At 46.0% G+C, this 20064-nt stretch overlaps 1 protein-coding gene across 7 annotated transcripts in view; it reads right to left on the bottom strand.

The window, feature by feature from the left end:
- The window catches only part of PARP4 (poly(ADP-ribose) polymerase family member 4), a 120773-nt gene that overhangs the window by 12921 nt on the left and 87788 nt on the right, over positions 1-20064 (bottom strand). For 2 of the 7 annotated variants that reach the window (XM_077809051.1, XM_077809060.1), the window contains exons 32-35: positions 18879-19082; positions 17399-17545; positions 11201-11944; positions 10843-10962 (exon numbers count right to left, since the gene is read on the bottom strand). In XM_077809051.1, coding sequence (XP_077665177.1) covers positions 10843-10962; positions 11201-11944; positions 17399-17545; positions 18879-19082 — 1215 coding nt within the window. The remainder of the gene's footprint in view (positions 1-10842; positions 10963-11200; positions 11945-17398; positions 17546-18878; positions 19083-20064) is intronic. The other 5 variants (XM_077809083.1, XM_077809075.1, XM_077809067.1 and 2 more) reach the window with 4 other exon arrangements.

Below are 20064 nucleotides of genomic sequence, written 5' to 3'. Positions count from 1 at the left end.
GTAAATGCTCCAGAAACGCATTGAGTTTCCCATAATTAATAAAATTTTATTTGACCATGACAGTTTGGTAATTCATGACTCTAAACGGTAATGTCGCTGACAAACATGCCATCCTGCTAAGCCCAAGCGTATGGGGTCGACTTGGCATTATGTTGCTTGCTTCGTGCATTAACCATACCCACTATGATGGAGTTGGGTTGCAGATGTTGAAACAGGAAGTTTGCCTCTTTGGGAGGGATGTAGTATTTTTTTTTTAATTAATTTTTGGCTGTGTTGCTGGTTGGTGTGATGGAGGCTGGTGTCTGCCGGATGACTTCGGTAGGATCTAGAATTGTCTCATTAATTGGGAAGGCAACTCTGCATGAGGAAGAGGTGTGCAGAATATCCATCAACTTGTGATGGGTATCTACCATCTCATGTAGGGGAATCTGCAGCTCATCTGCCACCCTCTTGGTAAGATCCAGAAAGTTCTTAAAATCATCACCTAGTGATGGCGGGGGAGGCATTGCAGCCTCATCTGGTGGAGATGAGGAGAAGTTTTCTGGAGGGGGTAACTTCCCCTTCGAGTCTTTCTTCCTGTTCTGAAAAAGCTTCCTCTTCCCCTGGCTCAGGGACTCTGGACAGCCAGGCTGTAGCAGACCATCTGGTGGACTCTCTCTGAGAAACACTGGACAGCCGCAACATGTGTGTATGTTGCCCAAGGATTGCAATATGGCCATGGGGGCGGGGTGGGGAGGAGGGCAGGCATGGGCAGTGGGGTTACTCCAGGGGGCCCGTATCACAATTGTGAGTTGGCTCGATGGAATTGGGGAGAGCCCTTGTATTGTGATGGTGGGCCACGATGAGAGGCCAGGGAAATGATCTCCTCCTGGGCACTGTCAGACTCGTCACTGGGTAAGCGCGGCACTAACTGGGAGATTGGTGGTATACGACCTGGTGCTAAGAGCGATTCCAGGTGCCGGGATGTGCTTGGTACCGGGGCCCTGGTACCGAGCAATGGGGATTGCAGTTCTTCCAGAACCATCAGGTCTCCAGGGTACCAGAGCTCATGCAGTACCCTGGGCTCACTGGGTACTGCGGAGGAGTGTCCATGGTACTTTGTCGGTACCGATGGTTGAGATGGTGCAGAGCACTCCATAAATGAGAGTTTTGTTGCGCCCGGTACAGAAAGGTTTGTTGGTGCCACTCTTTTAGAGATGGTACAGTAATTGTCTTTCCCTGGGTACCAGAGCTCATGTGGTACCATGGGCTCACTCTGTGGTATGTTGTCAGCACTGATGGTTGGGAAGGTGCAGAGCACTCCCTAGGGTAGGAGTTTTGTCATACCTAGTACCACAGGTTTTCTCTGTGCCGCTCTTTTAGAGACGGTACAGTAATTGTCTGTCTCCTTAGAGGGCGGTACCCTTGCCTTAGATCCTGACTGCCAGAGCCCCTGGCTACTCTGGTGCTGCAGAGCAGAGCTCATAGTGAAGGCCCCCTTCTTGGTACCGTGCTTCAGAGTTGCTGGTGCCGTCGGAACTGAGGTGACTGCATTGGGGAGTCCCTCTGGCTGACCAACAACTCAGAGCCCCTTTTTATGAGCCTTTACAGGGGGTCTGCTGGGTTTTTTCATGACTCTGTCCCCTTTGAAGTTAGGCCTGGTCTACAGTACATGGTTATTTTGGAATTAGCCGCGTTAATTTGAAATAAAATGGATTCCATCCACACAACCAAACCGGTGTTTTTGATTTAAAGGGCCCTTTAATCCAACTTCTGTACTCCACCTTGGCAAGTGGAGTAGCGCTAAAATCGAGATAGCAGTTCTGGGTTACAGGTATTGTGGACGCAATTCAACGATATTGGCTTCAGGGAGATATCCCAGAATGCTCCCTTGTGACTGCTCTGGACAACACTCTCAACTCTGATGCACTAGCCAGGTAGTCAATAAAAGCTCAAGGAACTTTTTAATTTAATTTCCTGTTTGGTCACCATCAGCACAGGTGACCATCAGCACAGTCCACCATCTCAGGTGACCATACAGAGTCCACCATCACAAGAGACCATGCAGTCCCGGATTCACAGAAGAGCTCCAGCATGGTCTGAACAGGAGGTACTGGATCTCATCGCATGTTGGGGATATGAATCTGTTATGGCAGAACTACGTTCCAAAAAAAGAAACGCAAATACGTACGCTAAAGTCTCCAGGGCCATGACGGAAAGAGGCTACTCCAGGGACACAATGTCGTACAAAAATCAAGGAGCTCAGGCAAGCATACCAAAAAGCCAGGGAGGTGAACAGGCACTCTGGGTCACAGCCCCATACATGTCGCTTCTACTGTGAGCTGCATGCTATTATGGGGGGTGATACCACCACTACCCCACCACTGTCCATGGACACCTGCAAGCGGGGAGTTGCACAGAGCGAGGAGGATGAGTTATTGGAGGAGGAGGAGGAGGATGACAGTGCACAGGTGGCAAGTGGGGAATCCGTTTCCCAACCCTAGCCAGGAACTATTCTTAACGCTGGACCCAATAGCCTCCCCCGACTCCCAAGACCATGACCCAGGAGAAGGCACTTCTGGTGAGTGAGAGCCTGATTGAAGCCACGCGGTGAGGGGTGGGGGAAAACCCAGCCGCACGGGGCTGTTCGCGTTTAGTTTAAATGGTCATCCCTGCTCAGAGCCTCATCGGAGCCACGCAGTGGGTGCGGGTGTGTGTGTGTGTGTGTGTTGTGTGAAGCAATCATCCCAGAAAGCCCACAGGCCCTCCTTTTATATGGCAAACCCACCAGGAATTGCTTGCTATGGGAAAGGGGGCGCGGCAGTTTGAAAGCATTGAAATGAATTTGGAAGAAGCAGAACCCTGTGTGCCCTAGGGCCTAACATGGCTGCCTGCAAGCTGAATTCCGGCCATGTGTGATGGCTTACTCACACCAAAGTGGCAGGCACTTCAGTGTAAGAGGCAAAATGTGACCTTGTACAGAAAGAACATGTGCTGTGTACTATTAATTGCCTGTTTCACTGGGAAAGAGTGTCCCCTTTGTTCTCTAAAATGAATCTTTTAAAATACTACCCTCCCCTTTTCTCCTCCCGCAGGTGCAAATGTTTCAATGCGGCCCCTATCTACTCCGTCCAGGCTGGTCCAGATTAGAAGGTGGAAAAAACAAACTCGGGACAACATGTTTGCCAAGCTCATGCAGTCCTCTCACACTGATAGGGCCCAGCTGGGGAATGTGTGCAGGCAAACAATTGCAGAGTCCTGTAAAGTGTTAAAAGAACAGGAAGAGACGAGGGGCGTGCGCGATGAGAGCAGGCAGGATGCTATGGTCAAGCTCATGGGGGAGCAAACTGATATGCTCCGCTGTATGGTGGATCTAATGCGGGAAAGGCAGTAAGCCCACAGACTGCCGCTGCAGCCCCTCTATAACCGCCCTCCCTCCTCCCCAAGTTCCATAGCCTCTTCAACCAGGCGCCCAAGAACACGGGGGGACGGCGGGGAGGCTACAGGGACCCACACACTCAACCCCAGAGGATTGCACAAGCAGCAGAAAGCTGGCATATCCGAAATTTTGATTTGGTTTCTGGACTTGTCCTTCCCTCCTGCTCCACCCCCTTAACGCAATTACGCCCCTAGGTCTATCTTCTGATTTCTCTCAATGTGTTGTGCAACAAATAATAAAGAACATTTTTTAAACAATTGTGACTTTATTTCCCTTCATATATATAGGGGGTGGGTAACTTCAAGAGAAACAAACACAACTGTCACACCGTACCCTGGCCAGTCATGAAACTGGCTTTCAAAGCTTCTCTGATGTGCAGCGCGCCCTGCTGCGCTCTTCTAATTGCCCTGTTGTCTGGCTGTGCGAAACTGGCCGCCAGACGAGTTGTCTCAACCTCCCACCCCGCCATAAACGTCTTCCCCCTTACTCTCACAGATATTGTGGAGCACACAACAAGCAGCAATTACGATTGGAATATTGGTTGTGCTGAGATCTAACCAAGTCAGTAGACTGCACCAGTGCACTTTCAAACATTCAAAAGCACATTCTAACTCCATTCCGCACTTGCTCAGCCTATAGTTGAACTGCTCCTTACTACTGTCCAGGGTGTCTGTGTACGGCTTCATGAGCCATGGCATTAAGGGGTACGCTGGGTCCCCGAGGATAATTATAGACATTTCAACATCCCCAACAGTAATTTTCTGGTCTGGGAAGTAAGTCCCCTCCTGCAGCTGTTCAAACAGACCAGAGTTCCTGAAGATGCGAGCGTCATGCACCTTTCCCGGCCATCCCTCGTTGATGTCGGTGAAACGTCCCTTGTGATCCACCAGTGCTTGCAGCACCATGGAAAAGTACCCCTTGCAGTTTACATACTGGCCGCCCCGATGCTCTGGGGCCAAGATAGGGATATGCGTTCCACCTATCGCCCCGCCACAGTTAGGGAACCTCAGTGCATTAAAGCCATCCACAATGATCTGCACATTTCCCAAAGTCACTACCCTTGATAGCAGCTGGTCAATGATTGCATTGGCTACTTGCAGCACAGCAGCCCCCATAGCAGATTTCATAGAATCACAGAATATCAGAGTTGGAAGTGACGTCAGGAGGTCATCTAGTCCAACTCCCTGCTCAAAGCAGGACCAATCCCCAATTTTTTTTGCCCCAGATCCCTAAACGGCCCCTCAGCGATTGAACTCACAACCCTGGGTTTAGCAGGCCAATGCTCAAACCACTGAGCTATCCCTCTCCCCGCATTTGCCCACTCCAAACTGATTCCCGACTGACTGGTAGCTGTTGGATGTTGCAAGCTTCCACAGGGCTATGGCCACTTGCTTCTCAACTGTGATGGCTGCTCTCAGTTTGGTGTCTTTGTGCTTCAGGGCAGGGGACAGCAAGTCACAAAGTTCAATGAGAGTGGCCCTATGCATACGAAAGTTTCGCAGCCATGGGAATCATCCCATACCTGCAACACTTTGCGGTCCCACCAGTCTGTGCTTGTTTCTCGGGCCCAGAATCGGCATTCCACGGCATGAACCTGGCCCAACGCCACCATGATCACCCAATTGCCAATGCTGTGCTTCTAAGAATGTCTGGGTCCATGTCCTCAGCAGTATAGTAATCGCGCTGTTGTTGCTTCCTCGCCTGGTTTTGCAGGTACTGCACATACTCCTGGATAATGCGCAAGGTATTTACAATGGTCAAAACTATAGCGGAGATCTGAGTGGGCTCCACGGTTTGCTGCGCTAAGGCGCCTGCACGGGTAATCCTGGAAAAAGGGCATGAAATGTAGGAGAGCAGAGTGGCAGCGGAAGAGGTGCTGTTTGGTTCACAAAAAACAAAAAAAGGTGGGAAATGGTTGTCTTCTGTAGCTTTCACGGAGGCGGGATCCAAGTCAGACAACATGGAGAAGCTCGGTAGCGTGGCAAGAGCGGGAGAGCAGAGTTGGTGGTGGAAGCTGTGCTGCTCGGTTCATGATGGCCAAGCAGAGTTGGCAGTGGAAGCGGTTGATGAGGAATAGAAAGAGTAGATGCTTATAGAGATTACATAGAAAGACAAGAGGAAATGCGAGGTGGATTCAGAGTACTAGGAGAGAAGCAGTGCACCGTACTGCACCATCTACTGAAAGCAGTATGGTGTCTGCACACCAAAAAGGCGCAAAACGATTGTCTGCCGTAGCTTTCATGGAGGGAGGAGCAACTGACGACACACACCCAGAAACACCCGCGAGAATGTTTTTGCCCCATCATGCACTGGGAGCTTAACCCAGAATTCAAATGGGCGGCGGGGACTGCGGGAACTGTGGGATAGCTACCCACAGTGCACCGCTCTGACATTCAGTGCTAGCCTCGGTACTGTGAACGCACTCCACCGAATTCACGTGCTTTAGTGGGGACACACAAGACCAAATGTATAAAATTGCTTCCAAAAATTTGAATAGAATAATTTCGAAATAATTTCGTACTGTAGACGTACCTTTAGAGGCTCCAGGGATGATCCGGGGTCAACCCCGGAGTCCCCTGGAAACTGAAGTACCTTCTCCATAAGAAGAAGTTTTAACTTCAGGTCCCAGTTCCTGCGAGACTGCTGTTTTAGCTGTGGCAGGTGAAGCACTTCTGTGAGGCTCTCCCAGGCACCAGACACAGTAAGAGTGTGTCTGGCCATTACAGGAATTGACTCCTTGTAGGAGAGGCACCTCTTGGAGCAGGGAGAACCAGGCATGCCCCTGGGCGGAGGGCTATCATCCTCTAGCAGTGGGGAATGCAGAAAAAGGTCTTCTTTACTCCTTCTCTTCTTTTCCTTTTTCTTTTCTTTTTTTTTTTAAAATAAACTGAAAAACTTAGAGTCTACTAAATGCCTGGGAGGTGGGGGTGCCCTCAGACAGGGCAGGAAACTAAAGTTCTTTTTCTTTCTTTCTCTTTTTTTCTCCTTTAATCCCAAAGGAGTAAATAAAAATGAAACACTAACTATTAAGGAGAACAAAAGAAACAAAAACAACTACTACTTATGCTAATGACACAGCTAAGGAAGGGATGACTGCTCGCTCTGTTTGAGGCCAAAGGCGGTTGAGAAGGAAGTGAGGGGGCTTTGCCCCTGCAGTGCCAGACCAGGAGGGAAGGAGAGCACATGCATGGGCTCAACGGACACTGCTACCAAAAATCTCTGATTAGAGGCGCAGGAGCGCACATACACCTACAGCGGAGCACTCATAGGGACACTACTCAAAGAAGAACAACCTGTTGGTGACCACTGGTCTAGATTGTACCTTGGTATGTTACAGACAGGTAATAGTAATGGAGGATTCAATTATTAGAAATATAGTTGCGTTTGTGATGACCAGGAGAACCACATGGGGAATTGCCTGCCAGGCGCAAACATTGTGAATCTCTTGAGATATCTAGACTGACTTATGTGCAATGCTGGGGATGAGCCGGTGGTCATGGTACATGTAGGTACCAACGACATAGGAAAAGGTAGGCGAGAAGTCCTGGAGGCCAAATTTAGGCTGCTAAGTAAGAGATTAAAGTCCAGGAACCTGACGGTAGCATTCTCTGAAATACTTCCAGTTCCATGCACAGACCCAGTTAGACAGGCAGAATTGCCGGGTCTCAAAGCATGGATGAGATGATGGTGTTTGGAGGAGGGTTTTGGGAAAGGTGGAGCTTATACAGGAAGAATGGGCTCCATCTAAACCAAAAAGGAACCAGATTGCTGGCATGTAAAATTAAAGAAGTTGTGGAGGAGTTTTTAAACTAAGGGCTGAGGGAAAGCCAACAGGTGCAAAGGAGCACATGGTAATACTAGTTAACTGTAAAAGTATAATTAGGCAGGCCAAAAAATAATTTAAAGAGCAATTAGGAAAAGACACAAGCACTAACAGCAAAATTTTTGTAAGTATATCAGAAGTAGGAAGACTATCAGTGGGCTACCAATTGAGTTGCTAAAGGAGCACTCAAGGAACACAAGGCCACTGTGGAAAAGCTAAATAAATTCTTCACATCAGACTTCACGACAGAAGATGTGAGAGAGATTCCCACACCTTATCTCTCATAAATGTAAACAAACTTGTTTGTCTTAGCAACTGGGTGAACAAGAAGTAAAACTGAGTGGACTTGTACACACTAAAGTTTTACACTGTTTTAAGTGCAGTTATGTTAAAAAATTATTATACGCTTATAAGTTTCACTTTCACAATAAAGAGATTGCACTACAGTACTTGTATGAGATGGATTGAAAAATACTAATTTTTTGGTTTATCTTTTTTATAGTGCAAATATTTGTAATAAAAATAATATAAAGTAAGCACTGTACACTTTGTATTCTGTGTTGTGACTGAAATCAATATTTGAAAATGTAGAAAAACATCCAAAAATATTTATAATAAATGTAAATTGAAACTGTGGTTAATCATGATTTTTAAAAAATCTAGTTAATTTGTTTTGTGTTAATCACTTGTTTAACTGTGATTAATTGACAGTCATTGTAATAAGTCACCAGGTCCAGATGGTGTTCATCCAAGAGTTCCGAAATAACTCAAATATGAAATTGCAGAACTACTAACTGTGGTATATAACTTATCATCTAAAATCAGCCTCTGTACCAGATGACTAGAGGATAGCTAACGTAACGCTGATTTTTAAAAAAAGGCTCCAGAAGCTATCTTGGTAATTACGGACCAATAGGACTAACTTCAGTACCAGGCAAACTGGTTGAAACTATAGTAAAGAACAGAATTATCAGACACATAGATGAACACTATTTCTGGGGAAGAGTCAGCATGGCTTTTGTAAAGAGAAATCATGCCTCACCAATCTATTATAATACTTCGTGGGGATAAACAAACATGTGGACAAGGGAGCTCCAGGAGATATAATGTACTTGGACTTTCAGAAAGCCTTTAACAAGATACTTCACCAAAGGCTCTTAAGCAAAGTAAGGAGTCATGGGATAAGACGGAAGGTCCTCTCATGGATCAGTAACTGCTTAAAAGACAGGAAATAAAGGGTAGGAGTAAATGGTCAGATTTCACAGTGGAGAGAGGTAAATAGCGGGGTCCCCCATGGGTTTGTATTGGTACCAGTGCTGTTCAACATATTCATAAACGATTTGGAAAAAGGGGTAAGCAGTGAGGTGGCAAAGTTTGCAGATAATACAAAATTGCTTAAGATAGTTAAGTCCAAAACTGACTGTGAAGAGTTACAAAGAGATCTCATAAAACTGGATGACTGGGCAACAAAATGCCAGATGAAATTCAATGTTGATAAAGGCAAAGAAATGCACATGGGAAAACATAATCCCAACTATACGTACAAAATGTAGGGGTCTAAATTAGCTGTTACCACGCAAAAAAGAGATTGTGGAGTCATTGTGGATAGTTCTCTGAAAACATTTGTTCAATGTGCAGAGGCAGATAAAAAAGATAATAGTATGTTAGAAACCATTAGGAAAGGGATAGATAATAAGACAGTAAATATCATCATGCACTATATAAATCCATCGTAAACTCACACCTTGAATACTGTGTGCAGTTTTGGTTGACCCATCTCAAAAAAAAAAAATGTTATAATTGAAAAAAAATACAGAGAAGGGAAGCAAAATTGATTAGGGGTATGGAACAGCTTCCATATGAGGAGAAATTAAAAAGACTGGAACTGTTCATCTTAGAAAAGAGACGACTAAGGGGGATATGAAAAAGGCCTATAAAATCATGAATGGTGTGGAGAAAGTGACTAAGGAAGTGTGTTATTTACCTCTTCACATAACACAAGAATGAAGGGTCACCTGATTAAATTATTGTAAACAAAACAAACAAAATGAAGTACTTCCGCAAACAACGCTGTCAACCTGTAGAACTCATTACCAGGGATGATGTGAAGGCCAAAAATATAACTGGGTTCAAAAAAGAATTAGATAACTTCATGGAGGACAAGTCCATCAATGGCTATTAGCCAAGATGGTCAGGAATGCAACCTTATGCTCTGGGTGTCCTAAGACTCAGACTGCCAGAAGTTGGGACTGGATGACGGGAGACGGATCTGTAAATAATTGCTCTGTTCTGTTCATTCCCTCTGAAGCATTTCGGCTCAGGCACTGTCAGAAGACAGAATAGCAGGCTATATGTACCATTGGTCTGATCCAGTATGGCTGTTCCATGTTCTCACTCTAGCTTCCATTAATATAATACTACAGATTCTGACTTATTAATTATACCAGAATACTGAGTTGAAAATTTATCTTATAATTTCAGCATCTCAAAAATATTGAGACACATCTTTTGGTTGTGAGGAGGCTATTTTGAGGATTCCTAGTCGGATCACTGGAGCTGCCAATGAAATCAACAAACTCATCCAAGATTTTGCCTCATCGTGCATCTTACAAAATTAGATTATAAACAAATAAGAAAGATGAATTTGCACAATGCAAACCTGCTTATATGATGGCAGGACTGAATTGTCTGAAAGTGCAACTGCTTTTTGAACAAACTGGCTTTCAAAAAGGCAACATATGGGAAATTGATTTCTTTCTCAGTAAATCCACAGTATAAATTAGATTGTGTGATGTGGTGGCTGCCCCTCACTGGCAAAAAAGGGGTTAAAAGCAGCCGTAGGGAGGCTGTGCCGGAGGCAGCCAATCAGAGAAGGGCTGTAGGGAGCAGCCAGTCAGGCCCATATAAAAAGGGAGCTGCATGGCAGAGAGTGCAGTTCTCTGCTGGGAGCCCAAGGAGGAAGGACTGTGTCCCTGGAGGGCTGAGACAACTGCCAGCACCCTGAACAGAGCAGTGCTGCTAGCAGGGACCGGGGGAACGGAAGACAGCTCCTGGCTGGCTGCTGCGGTTTGCAGGCTAAGGCCCTGAGGCAAGGGCAAAGAGAATGCTGGAGCTATGAGGAAGTGGCCAGACAATTCACTGCAGTAGCCACTAAGGGAAGTGGCTGAACAGTGGACTGCAGGTCCCCTGGAAGGGGGGAGCACAGTGTGCGGCACAGCTGGAGGGCTGTGTCATTAAAGAGGACGCCACGGTCCATGAAGAGACGTGGGTCCTAGAGCAGGAGTGACGGCGGTGAGGCACTACCCAAAGAGGGCGCACTAACATGCAGAGCTAATTCCCAAGACAGCCAGCAGGAGGTGCCAGAGTGGTGAATGCACCCCGTCAGAGATACCAATATTGTTATTTATATTGAGGAACCATGAGGAATACTAAGTAAATTCTCCTGAAGGACCTGGCAGAACTCTTTGCTAGATGTAGATTTACTTTTAGATGCCAACAGAAGAACCCAAAGTACACTGTTTGTAATAAAAATAATTTTAAAAAAGTTATTCCTTGTATCTTGCTTTTAAGTAAAGCAGATATGGAAATAAGGGCACTGTACCTGATTTTGGAGCTTAAAAATCTGAGTCCAGGTTACAGCACTTGGTGAGCTTTGTTGAATCCTCATCTGTGGTGATGTTTTACCAAGCTGTTTTTTCCTCATTGCTGTTAAGAAAAGATCCTTTAAAAACAAAACCAAACCAGAAATAGTCACTAAGAACCTGATTCTGCCTTATTCATATTAAATAGTACTTCATCACACAACTAATTCCACTGAGATCTATGAGACTACTAGTGTAGTAAAGTAAGATTAATGAACATGAATAAGGGTGGAAGAAACAAGATCTAAGTTTATATCACTCCATTAAAAGTTAATTAAACTTCCAAAATATAAATCACTATAAAAGAGCAGAATTTACCTCCTCTTCTTCAGTATCCCTTGATGCAGAAGTCCAGTGCAATCGAGAGCAACTACTCCTGTTTGTTTTGGCTGCATGTTCAGAGAAAGGCAAAGCATAATTCAGATTTCTACTAACCTTGCTGAGCTCACGATGAAGTTTTTCTCCATACTTTGGTGTAGTTTGTAGCATTGGTGATCCTAGTCTGAACCTAGCTGATGAAGCAAGAACTTCAGGAGTAACTTGTGTTTCAAAATTTGCCTTCTTCAGGGTTCTGCCCACAGGAGTAAATGAACTCTTTAAATCTGAACAAAGCCCCTGAGTGAATTCAGGAGGGCAAGGAGGAGGGAAAGAAGGAGGGCAAGGAGGAGCGCAAGGAGGAGGGCAAGGAGGAGCGCAAGGAGGAGGGCGAGGAGGGCAAGAAGCAGCACAAGGAACAGGGCCAGGAGGAGGTATAGAAACTTGAAAAGAAAAAGGCTTACTAGCTGGAGGCTTGGGTAGTCTGATGTTTAAAAGTGATTGACCATGCAGGCTGAATTTTGGTTGTGGCACAGAGATAGACCCAAACAGTCCAACTCCAGCGGCACCAGGATCATATTCAACTTTAGCAGCCTTTATAAAACTCAATTCAGTAGAATCTGGTAAAATGCACTGTTCAACCAAGGGAACTTCTTTGTCACTTCGAAATTGGAGACTTTTCAGCTGTTTATCTCCTCCGGTTAGGAAATGGTCAGAAAAACCACTAGTTACTGCATGAAAAGGAACCTGTCGAGTAAAATTATAAGAAAACAAAATATTTCTGGAGTTTAAACCAACTTTTTTTTTTTGTGATTAAGACCATATTTTCATTAGACTCAGTATCAATCTAATCATCATCATGCTCAACACAAAGCCTATTCTTCTTGTCAATTAAACAAGCAACTTCTTTCCTTGCAGCTGAAACCAGGCAAATTCGGACTAGAAATAAGGTGCACATTTTTAATTGTGAGGTATTTCACAATTTCAATGCAATTCATGAACTCATGATTTATACAGGATCTTACCCATTGTGGGATCTTGGCTGAGGACCTGTAGAACAGGGTGAAAGGGAAGGTATTCTTATGAGCTGGGTGAAACCTTGTTATGGGCTAAATTAAAACATCTTTGAAATTGGGTGTGAATGGACTCTACACTTAACGTGACTATCAGGATAAGGTTGGCAGAATGCCCCCCCAAAGACAAAAGGGGTGTGAACCTACCCAGAAGTTTTGGACTGAGTGGTTAATGGGGTTATTCTGAATATTGTTTTGATATGTATGTTCCCTGGGTGGGTTCACAACTGCTTTTGTTTTATGAGGGGTGGGTCCTGCTTAACTTATCATGACAGTCATGTTAATTGTCGAGTGCATTCACACCCAATCTCAAAGAGGCAAACAGCAAGGCCTTGCCTACACTACCAAGTTTTGTTGCCAAAATTGCTGTTTGTCAACCCAAACAGTGTAGACACTGCAAGGTGACTTTTGTCAGGGAAAATGCCTGGTTTTGGCGACAAAGGACATCCACCCTCATGAGAGATTTAAATCTTTTTCCTCTAAATTTTGGTTGACAAAATGCAAGTGTAGACACCACGCTTCATTTCATCGCTTTAATTGGCCTCCAGGAAGTGTCCCACAATGCCCATTCTGACTGCTCTGGTCAGCAGTTTGAACTCCACTGCCCCGCAGCCAGGTAAACAACCATCCACCCCTCCCCATTAGAAGCCCTGGGAATTTTTGAAATTCCATTTCCTGTTTGCTCAGCATGAAGAGGTCTCATTGCATCTTCCCAGGTGACTAAGGTGTGTTATTGCAACAAACTTAGAAGCCCTGGGAATTTTTGAAATTCCATTTCCTGTTTGCTCAGAGTGGAGAGGTCTCATCACATCTTCCCAGGTGACCATGGTGGGTTATTGCAGCAAAAGCTCTCCTGCTTGGACCACTGCAGAGCTGTTGGATCCGATCAACATATGGGGAGAGGAGGCTGTGCAGTCACAGCTGCCTTAAGCCATAGGAAATGGGATACCTATGGGCACATTTCTCAAGACTTGTGCGAAAAGGGCTGTGATCAGGGCACGCTGCAGTACAGAGCGAAGATAAAGGAGCTGAGGCAGGTGTACCATAAGGCGAGGGAGGCAAACCGTCGCTCCGGTGCTGCACCTAAGATCTGCTGGGTCTATAAGGAGCTGGACGCTAACCTCGGTGGATAGCCAAGAGCCCTGTGGTGGCAGAAAGAGGACCTAACCCAAGGACGAAGTTATTGATAAAGAGGTGGAGTTAGATGAGGATGTGCAGCTCCCAGCTGGGTCGCCCGGTGGGGTAGGCAGCCAGGAATGGTTCTCCACTCTAGAGGTGTCTAGCCAGTCTCAGCAGTTGCTCTCTGGTGAGCAAGAAGCAGGAGATGAAACTCCTGGTAAGTGGCTGTGGCCTGTGTAGTGGAGACGTGGGTTGAGGGCATAGAAATGTGGGAGGCTGACTGTGTTTCTGTGAGATAGACATTTCCCTGTGTAGCTAATCAGTACAGCGGAACAGGATGTTGATGCACGCTGAGATCTCATGGGAATCCTGCAGAGAAATCTCCAGAAAAGTTTCCTGGAGGTACTCGGTAATCCTCTGCTGAAGGTTCCGTGGCAGAGCAGCTTTGTTCCTTCCCCCATTGTAGGAAACTTTTCTGCACCATTCGGCAACCACTTGTGCAGGGACCAAAGCGGCACACAGGCGAGCAGCATCGGGAGCAGGGCAGAAGCCATAAGCATGGAGTACCCTTGTTTCCCTGCCTACCCTTATCAGTGAGATATCTGCTAGAATGACCCCCGCCTGTGGAAAAGTGTGGGAGAATTTTAGAATTTGTTCCCTAGTATTGCAAAGAGAGTGTGCTCTTTTCTCCATGTGGACCCCCCACCCCCACACCAACACTCAGAATGCTTTGGGTGTTTGCAGAGATGTGTGCCTGGCTAGGGTCAGTGAGAAAGTGATTGCAATGTTGCAAAAGGTGTATTTAACAGAAATGTTTCAATTCTGTGCGTGAATTTAATAATCTCGCTTCTGTGCATTGTAACCCTGTGCTTCACCAGACGTGGCCTTCAGGCCCCACGCAACCCGGCCGAGAGTCTCCACCAGATAAGAAAGCGCTCAAGATGCAGCAAAGAAGACATGTTCCGGGAGGTCCTGCAGTGATCCAATGCAGAAAAAAGGGAATGAAAGGAATGCTGTGAAGCTGAAGGGCAGGACAGAAAAGAGAATTACACATTTGTTAAGGGCGCTACTGAGCTGATGATTAAAGTAATGGAGGAGAAAATGCAGATGCTGAAGTCCTTAATAATGCTGCAGACTGAGCAGATCAGTGCTCAATCTCCATTGCAGTACATTCAGAACTCTTTTCCCTGCCCCCCAAGTTCCGCCCACACATTCCTTTCCACCTTCCAGGATTCTTCGTTTCCCCTTTACTCCACCTCCTCAGACAACTTTCACAATGATAGCTGGACCTCCACGCAGCTGTGAAAGTCTGCCCTTCCCTGGTTCCTCCTTTCCTGGCAAGCATCTGTGTGTTTGTGTAAGCGCTGTTTCTTGTGCAATAAAAGCAAACTTTTATAATGGTAAATCATCTTTAATTTTTTTCTACAAGGTGAGATTGCAGGCACTGCTAATACATGCACAGGCATTTTGATCACTTTATTACAGGAATATAAGGCCCCAAATGTCACTATTGCCCCCTAGGAAAACTACATGGCATGTAACATTGAAGCAACTCAGACACAGATATATATTACTGGTGTTCATTTTCAAAGTGCTGCCTCAAAGCCTCCCTGATTCGAATAGCTCCCCTGTGTGCACCTCTGACAGCCCTGGTATCTGGCTGCTCAAAATGAGCGGCCAAGTGGTCTGCCTCAGCACTCCACTCCTGAGCAAACCTTTCACCCTTAGCTTCACAGAGATTATGCAACATACAGCATGTGGCTATGACCATAGGAATATTATCCTCAATGAGGTCCAACCTGCCATGAAGGCATTGCGAGTGTGCCTTTAATCTGCCAAAGGCACATTCAGTTGTCATCCGGCACTTACTGAGCCTGTTGTTGAACTGCTCCTTACTGCTGTCCAGGTGTCCCGTGTAAGGTTTAATGAGCCACAGCTGTAAGGGGTACACAGAGTCCCCCAGGATCACTATGGGCATTTCAACACCCCACCCCCTCTAATCTTCTGGTTAGGAAAAAAAGTCCCCGCTTGCAGCTTTCTGTAGAGGCCGGTGTTTCTGAAGATGTGTGCATCATGCACCTTCCCAGACCACCCTATGCTGATGTCAGTGAAATGCCCATGGTGATCCACAGACGCTTGCAACACCATGGAGAAGTATCCCTTCCTATTGATGTACTCCGTTGCAAGGTGGTCTGGTGCCAAAATTGGAATACGTGTGCTATCTACCGCCCCTCCACAGTTAGGGAACCCCATTTCTGCAAAGCTGTCCACTATTTCACACACATTTCCCAGAGTAACAGTCCTTCGCAACAGGATGCAATTTATTGCCCTGCACACTTGCATTAACGCAGCCCCAACGGTCAACTTCCCCACTCCAAATTGATTCGTGACTGACTGGTAACAGTCTGGAGTTGCCAGCTTCCACACAGCAATTGCCACACGCTTTTCTACCAAGACGGCAGCTCTCATTCTGGTGTCCTTGAGCTGCACGTCTGGGACAAGCTCCAAGCACAGTTCCAGGAAGCTGGCTTTCTGCACCCGAAAGTTCTATAGCCACTGCTCATCATCCCACACCTGCATGAGGATGCGATCCCACCATTCAGTGCTTGTTTCATGAGCCCAAAAGTGACGGTCTATCCTATGCACCTGCTCAGTGAATGCCAAAAGCAATCTAAAGTTGCTCCTATTCATATCACGCAGAATGTCAGGCACCTGTGAGTCTTCTTCAGTTAGAAACTTCACGATTAACTGCACTGCCATCCGCAATGTCTTCATGACAGTTAACAGAGCATAGGAGAGCAGTGCAGGATCCAACCCTTCTCTCAAAAATGCCGGGGTGCACAGCGAAGAAGGGCCGTTGAAAAAACGCCGCAAAAGGAAGTCGGAAGCTCATGGAGTGCTGGGACAGAAAGCAATGCATCACGGGACATTTAACACTGTCCCAAGATGTGCCATGATTCACTCTGTCATCCCACAACACCTAGTGACAGAAGGACTGTGGGATAGGTACTCACAGTGCATTATTCACACTGTCGATGATGGTGCCCCCACTGTGGACATGATCTGGTGACAGAGGGAGCAAGTGTGAACACGGAATTGTGATTTTTATTATGTCAACATCACTTGTGTCGACACAAATTGGTAGTGTAGACATGGCCCAAAAGAGTGAAACAGCAGCCTGTAATGTAAGTATGGTATAAGACCCTGAAAAAGCAAGGGAGAGAGATCTTTAGCTAGCACTAGACCCAAAGAGCCTTGGGTCTATAATCAAAGAAACTATTTTTTGTGTTCTGGTTCCTCCTGCCTTTGGAGACACAGGACCTTGTACGTTCCTTGTTAATAAGCAAGACTGCATTAACAAATATACCAGACTCTTTCATCAATTTCTACCCCCAACCAGAACATCCCCAGGGCCTCAAACTTTTACTGGCTGTTTGGGTCAACAAGGGGTAGCAGTATATTGTGGGTGCTGAATGAGGCATGGTGGATGTAGGAGAGGAGGACTCCACCAGCAAACGAAGGAGGTTTACCAGCTGAGGGATATATGACATCCCACATCTAAATCGATCTAAGCAAGGACAAGCCTTACCCTGATTCAGGGTGGCTACACTGGACAGTTAGTGGTATGTCAATCAGTGCAATACAACTGGCAGAAGTACCACCATCTGAGTACTCTAAAGAAAACAAGGCCTTGGACTAGACAGACAGGGAAGAATTTATCCTGGAAGAGAGTAGAGGGCCACTAGCATCCTCTTCTCTCTCAAAGATCTCTGCTGCAATGGGGCCTGATGCCACACCACCTTTTATGTACCTTGCCTTTCTTTGGGAGGGAGTACTCTGATTTTTTGCACTTCACACAAACATGTATGTAATTAATTACATCCAGAATAATAAGAAATGGTGCAGACTTTATAAACAACTACCAACTGCTAACTTATAAATCATCTACTACCACAACTGGGTAATACATAAAAAAAGTTAAAAACAAGAATACATTAAGCGTATTTACCGATTCATTTCTGCCAAATCCCACTCCTCTATTAGAAGACAGGTATCCAGATGTATCATGCTCCCAGTCCTTGTAGGGTAAAAAGTCTAAATGTTCTGGAGCCACTGGAATGTTTGGAAGACCAGCATGCTGAACTTCATTAACATCCTAAATTAAAACACAACAGAATTACAAACTAGAGAACGGTCTTCAATTTTATTGTAATCCTTAAAAGTGATGCTTGTTATGACAAAGATTCCCTCTCTATCAGACAATGTAAGGTTGAGAGTCAAATGCTGGGTGAAACTTGCAAGGAAATATAGAGAGGAGGTGTATTCAGTATATAAAAGATGCTCAGTATACACAAACACGGAGTAAATGTAACTTTATAATGCCCGACTGCATTAAGGGTTGTCGTATCATAACACACTATTGGTAGTAAATGGACTGGCACACAACACTGGCAATGCACCTCCAAGTATTTTGAGAAATCCCTTTTGTATTTTATGTAATTTCAGTTCAGCAATTACCCTCTCACTTGCTTTCAAACAGGCAGATCAATCAGACAGTTTAAAATTTTGGATGTCAGCTGTTACTCATGTGTCACTTCCCCATCACAACTTCCTTATACAAGTTAATGGTTGAGAGCAACCTGGCACACCAATATGTTGTAGATTACCACAATTTATGGTGGCAATCTCTATGTAACTTGGAGAAGTAAAGCCATGATCAGTTACGGTTCAGTTAACTGAGTGACAGTGTAGAGCATCTCACTGGCACAATCGGTGCAGGTGACTCTGACAGCTTCCAGTGCTGACAGATCCCTTGGCCAACAACCCTCCTCAGTTCCCCAGGTCGGAATCCCCTCTTTGCCCATGGCCTCTACAGCAATGTCCTCTTCAGATTCCCCCTTCCATTATAAATGCTCCCCAGTCATGGTCCCACCCTTCCATAAGCCCCTGCTCTGTGCTGTAGTCTCTCAGCTGGCCGAGACAGCAATCTCTGTCCCCCACAATGCAACAATACTTCCTCCTCCACCAGCAAACATGCCTATCCCCATCTCTAGTAATCCCCCAACTCTGGCTGAGCCACTACTGAAATGGAGATTCAGTTGTGGATCAAGGGCTGATTCTCTTGCTTGCATAAGCCATCCGGTGATTGTCAGAGTGAAGTATCAGCAGCCACCTGGGTCTGCCAGCAGGAGGACAGGAGTAAGTCGTCCCTCTCCTCACACTCCCTCAGCTACCAGCTCCACACTGCCACCTGTGGTTTATTAGAACAAACATATCAGCTTATGATCCACGGAGGGGTCACCAGCTAGTTGAGTACTGGAGATGTGGGAGGGAACATTAAATCAGGATGGTGACCCATAGCTGAGGCTCAGTGAAAATTAGTTTGCTTTTTAAAAAAAATTCACAGCAGTACCACAGGTAAGTGTTTGATTTTTATGGGCTATGCAGGGCTGCTGATCCCCGCTTTGGGGCAGGGACCCCTCACATACCTGCTCATTTTCCAAACAGCGGATCCCGGTCTCAGCTCCTTGCCAGTCAGACAGAGCCAGCACTGCAGTGTCTCTCTTGGGCCTGTCAGAGGCTGCTGTTGGTAGGACCATGCCTTCTGATCTCTGTGCATTGTCAGGGATACCCCCTGTCCCCACCAGCTGGCCAGACAGGAAAGCAGCAGTGGTTGCCTGGGGAAATACAACCTAGATGGAAAAAGAAAAGGAGTACTTGTGGCACCTTAGAGACTAACCAATTTATTTGAGCATGAGTTTTTGTGAGCTACAGCTCACTTCATCGGATGCCACAGTATGCATCCGATGAAGTGAGCTGTAGCTCACGAAAGCTCATGCTCAAATAAATTGGTTAGTCTCTAAGGTGCCACAAGTACTCCTTTTCTTTTTGCAAATACAGACTAACACGGCTGTTACTCTGAAACCTAGATGGAGCTACTATTAGGTGCATAACTGGTTGGAAAACCATTCTCAGATAGTCGTTATCAGTGGTTCACAGTCAAGCTGGAAGGGCATATCAAATGGGGTCCCACAGGGATCAATCCTGGGTCTGGTTCTGTTCAATATCTTCATCAATGATTTAGATAATGGTATAAGAGTATACTTATAAAGTTTGTGGACGATACCAAACTGAGAGAGGTTGCTAGTGTTTTGGAGCATAGCATTAAAACTCAAAATGATCTGGATAAACTGGAGAAATGGTCTGAAGTAAATAGAATGAAATTCAATAAGGGCAAATGCAAAGTACTCCACTTATGAAGGACAATCAGTTACAACCAGTGGTGAGCTGGAGCCAGTTCGCACCGGTTTGCGCAAACCGGTTGTTAAATTTTGAAGCTGGTTTAGAACCGATTGTTAAAGGGGTGGGCAAACTCCGGCCTGTGGGACCGTCCTGGCCGGCCCGCCTGAGCTCTCGGCTGGGGAGGCTCCCCTGAGAATCCTTTTTTAATTTTTACTCACCCGGTGGCGCTCCGGGTCTTCGGCAGCACTTCAGCAGCAGGTCCTTCACTCGCTCTGGGTCTTTGGTGGCACTTTGGCGGCAGGTCCTTCAGTGCTGCCGAAGACCCGGAGCGACTGAAGGACCTGCCACCGAAGTCCCGGATCGAGTGAATCATAGAATATCAGGGTTGGAAGGGACCCCTGAAGGTCATCTAGTCCAACCCCCTGCTCGAAG

Source organism: Eretmochelys imbricata, chromosome 1 (assembly GCF_965152235.1).
Source record: "Eretmochelys imbricata isolate rEreImb1 chromosome 1, rEreImb1.hap1, whole genome shotgun sequence".
In the NCBI taxonomy this organism is placed as follows: domain Eukaryota; kingdom Metazoa; phylum Chordata; order Testudines; family Cheloniidae; genus Eretmochelys; species Eretmochelys imbricata.
This window is presented reverse-complemented; position numbering and strand designations above follow the sequence as displayed.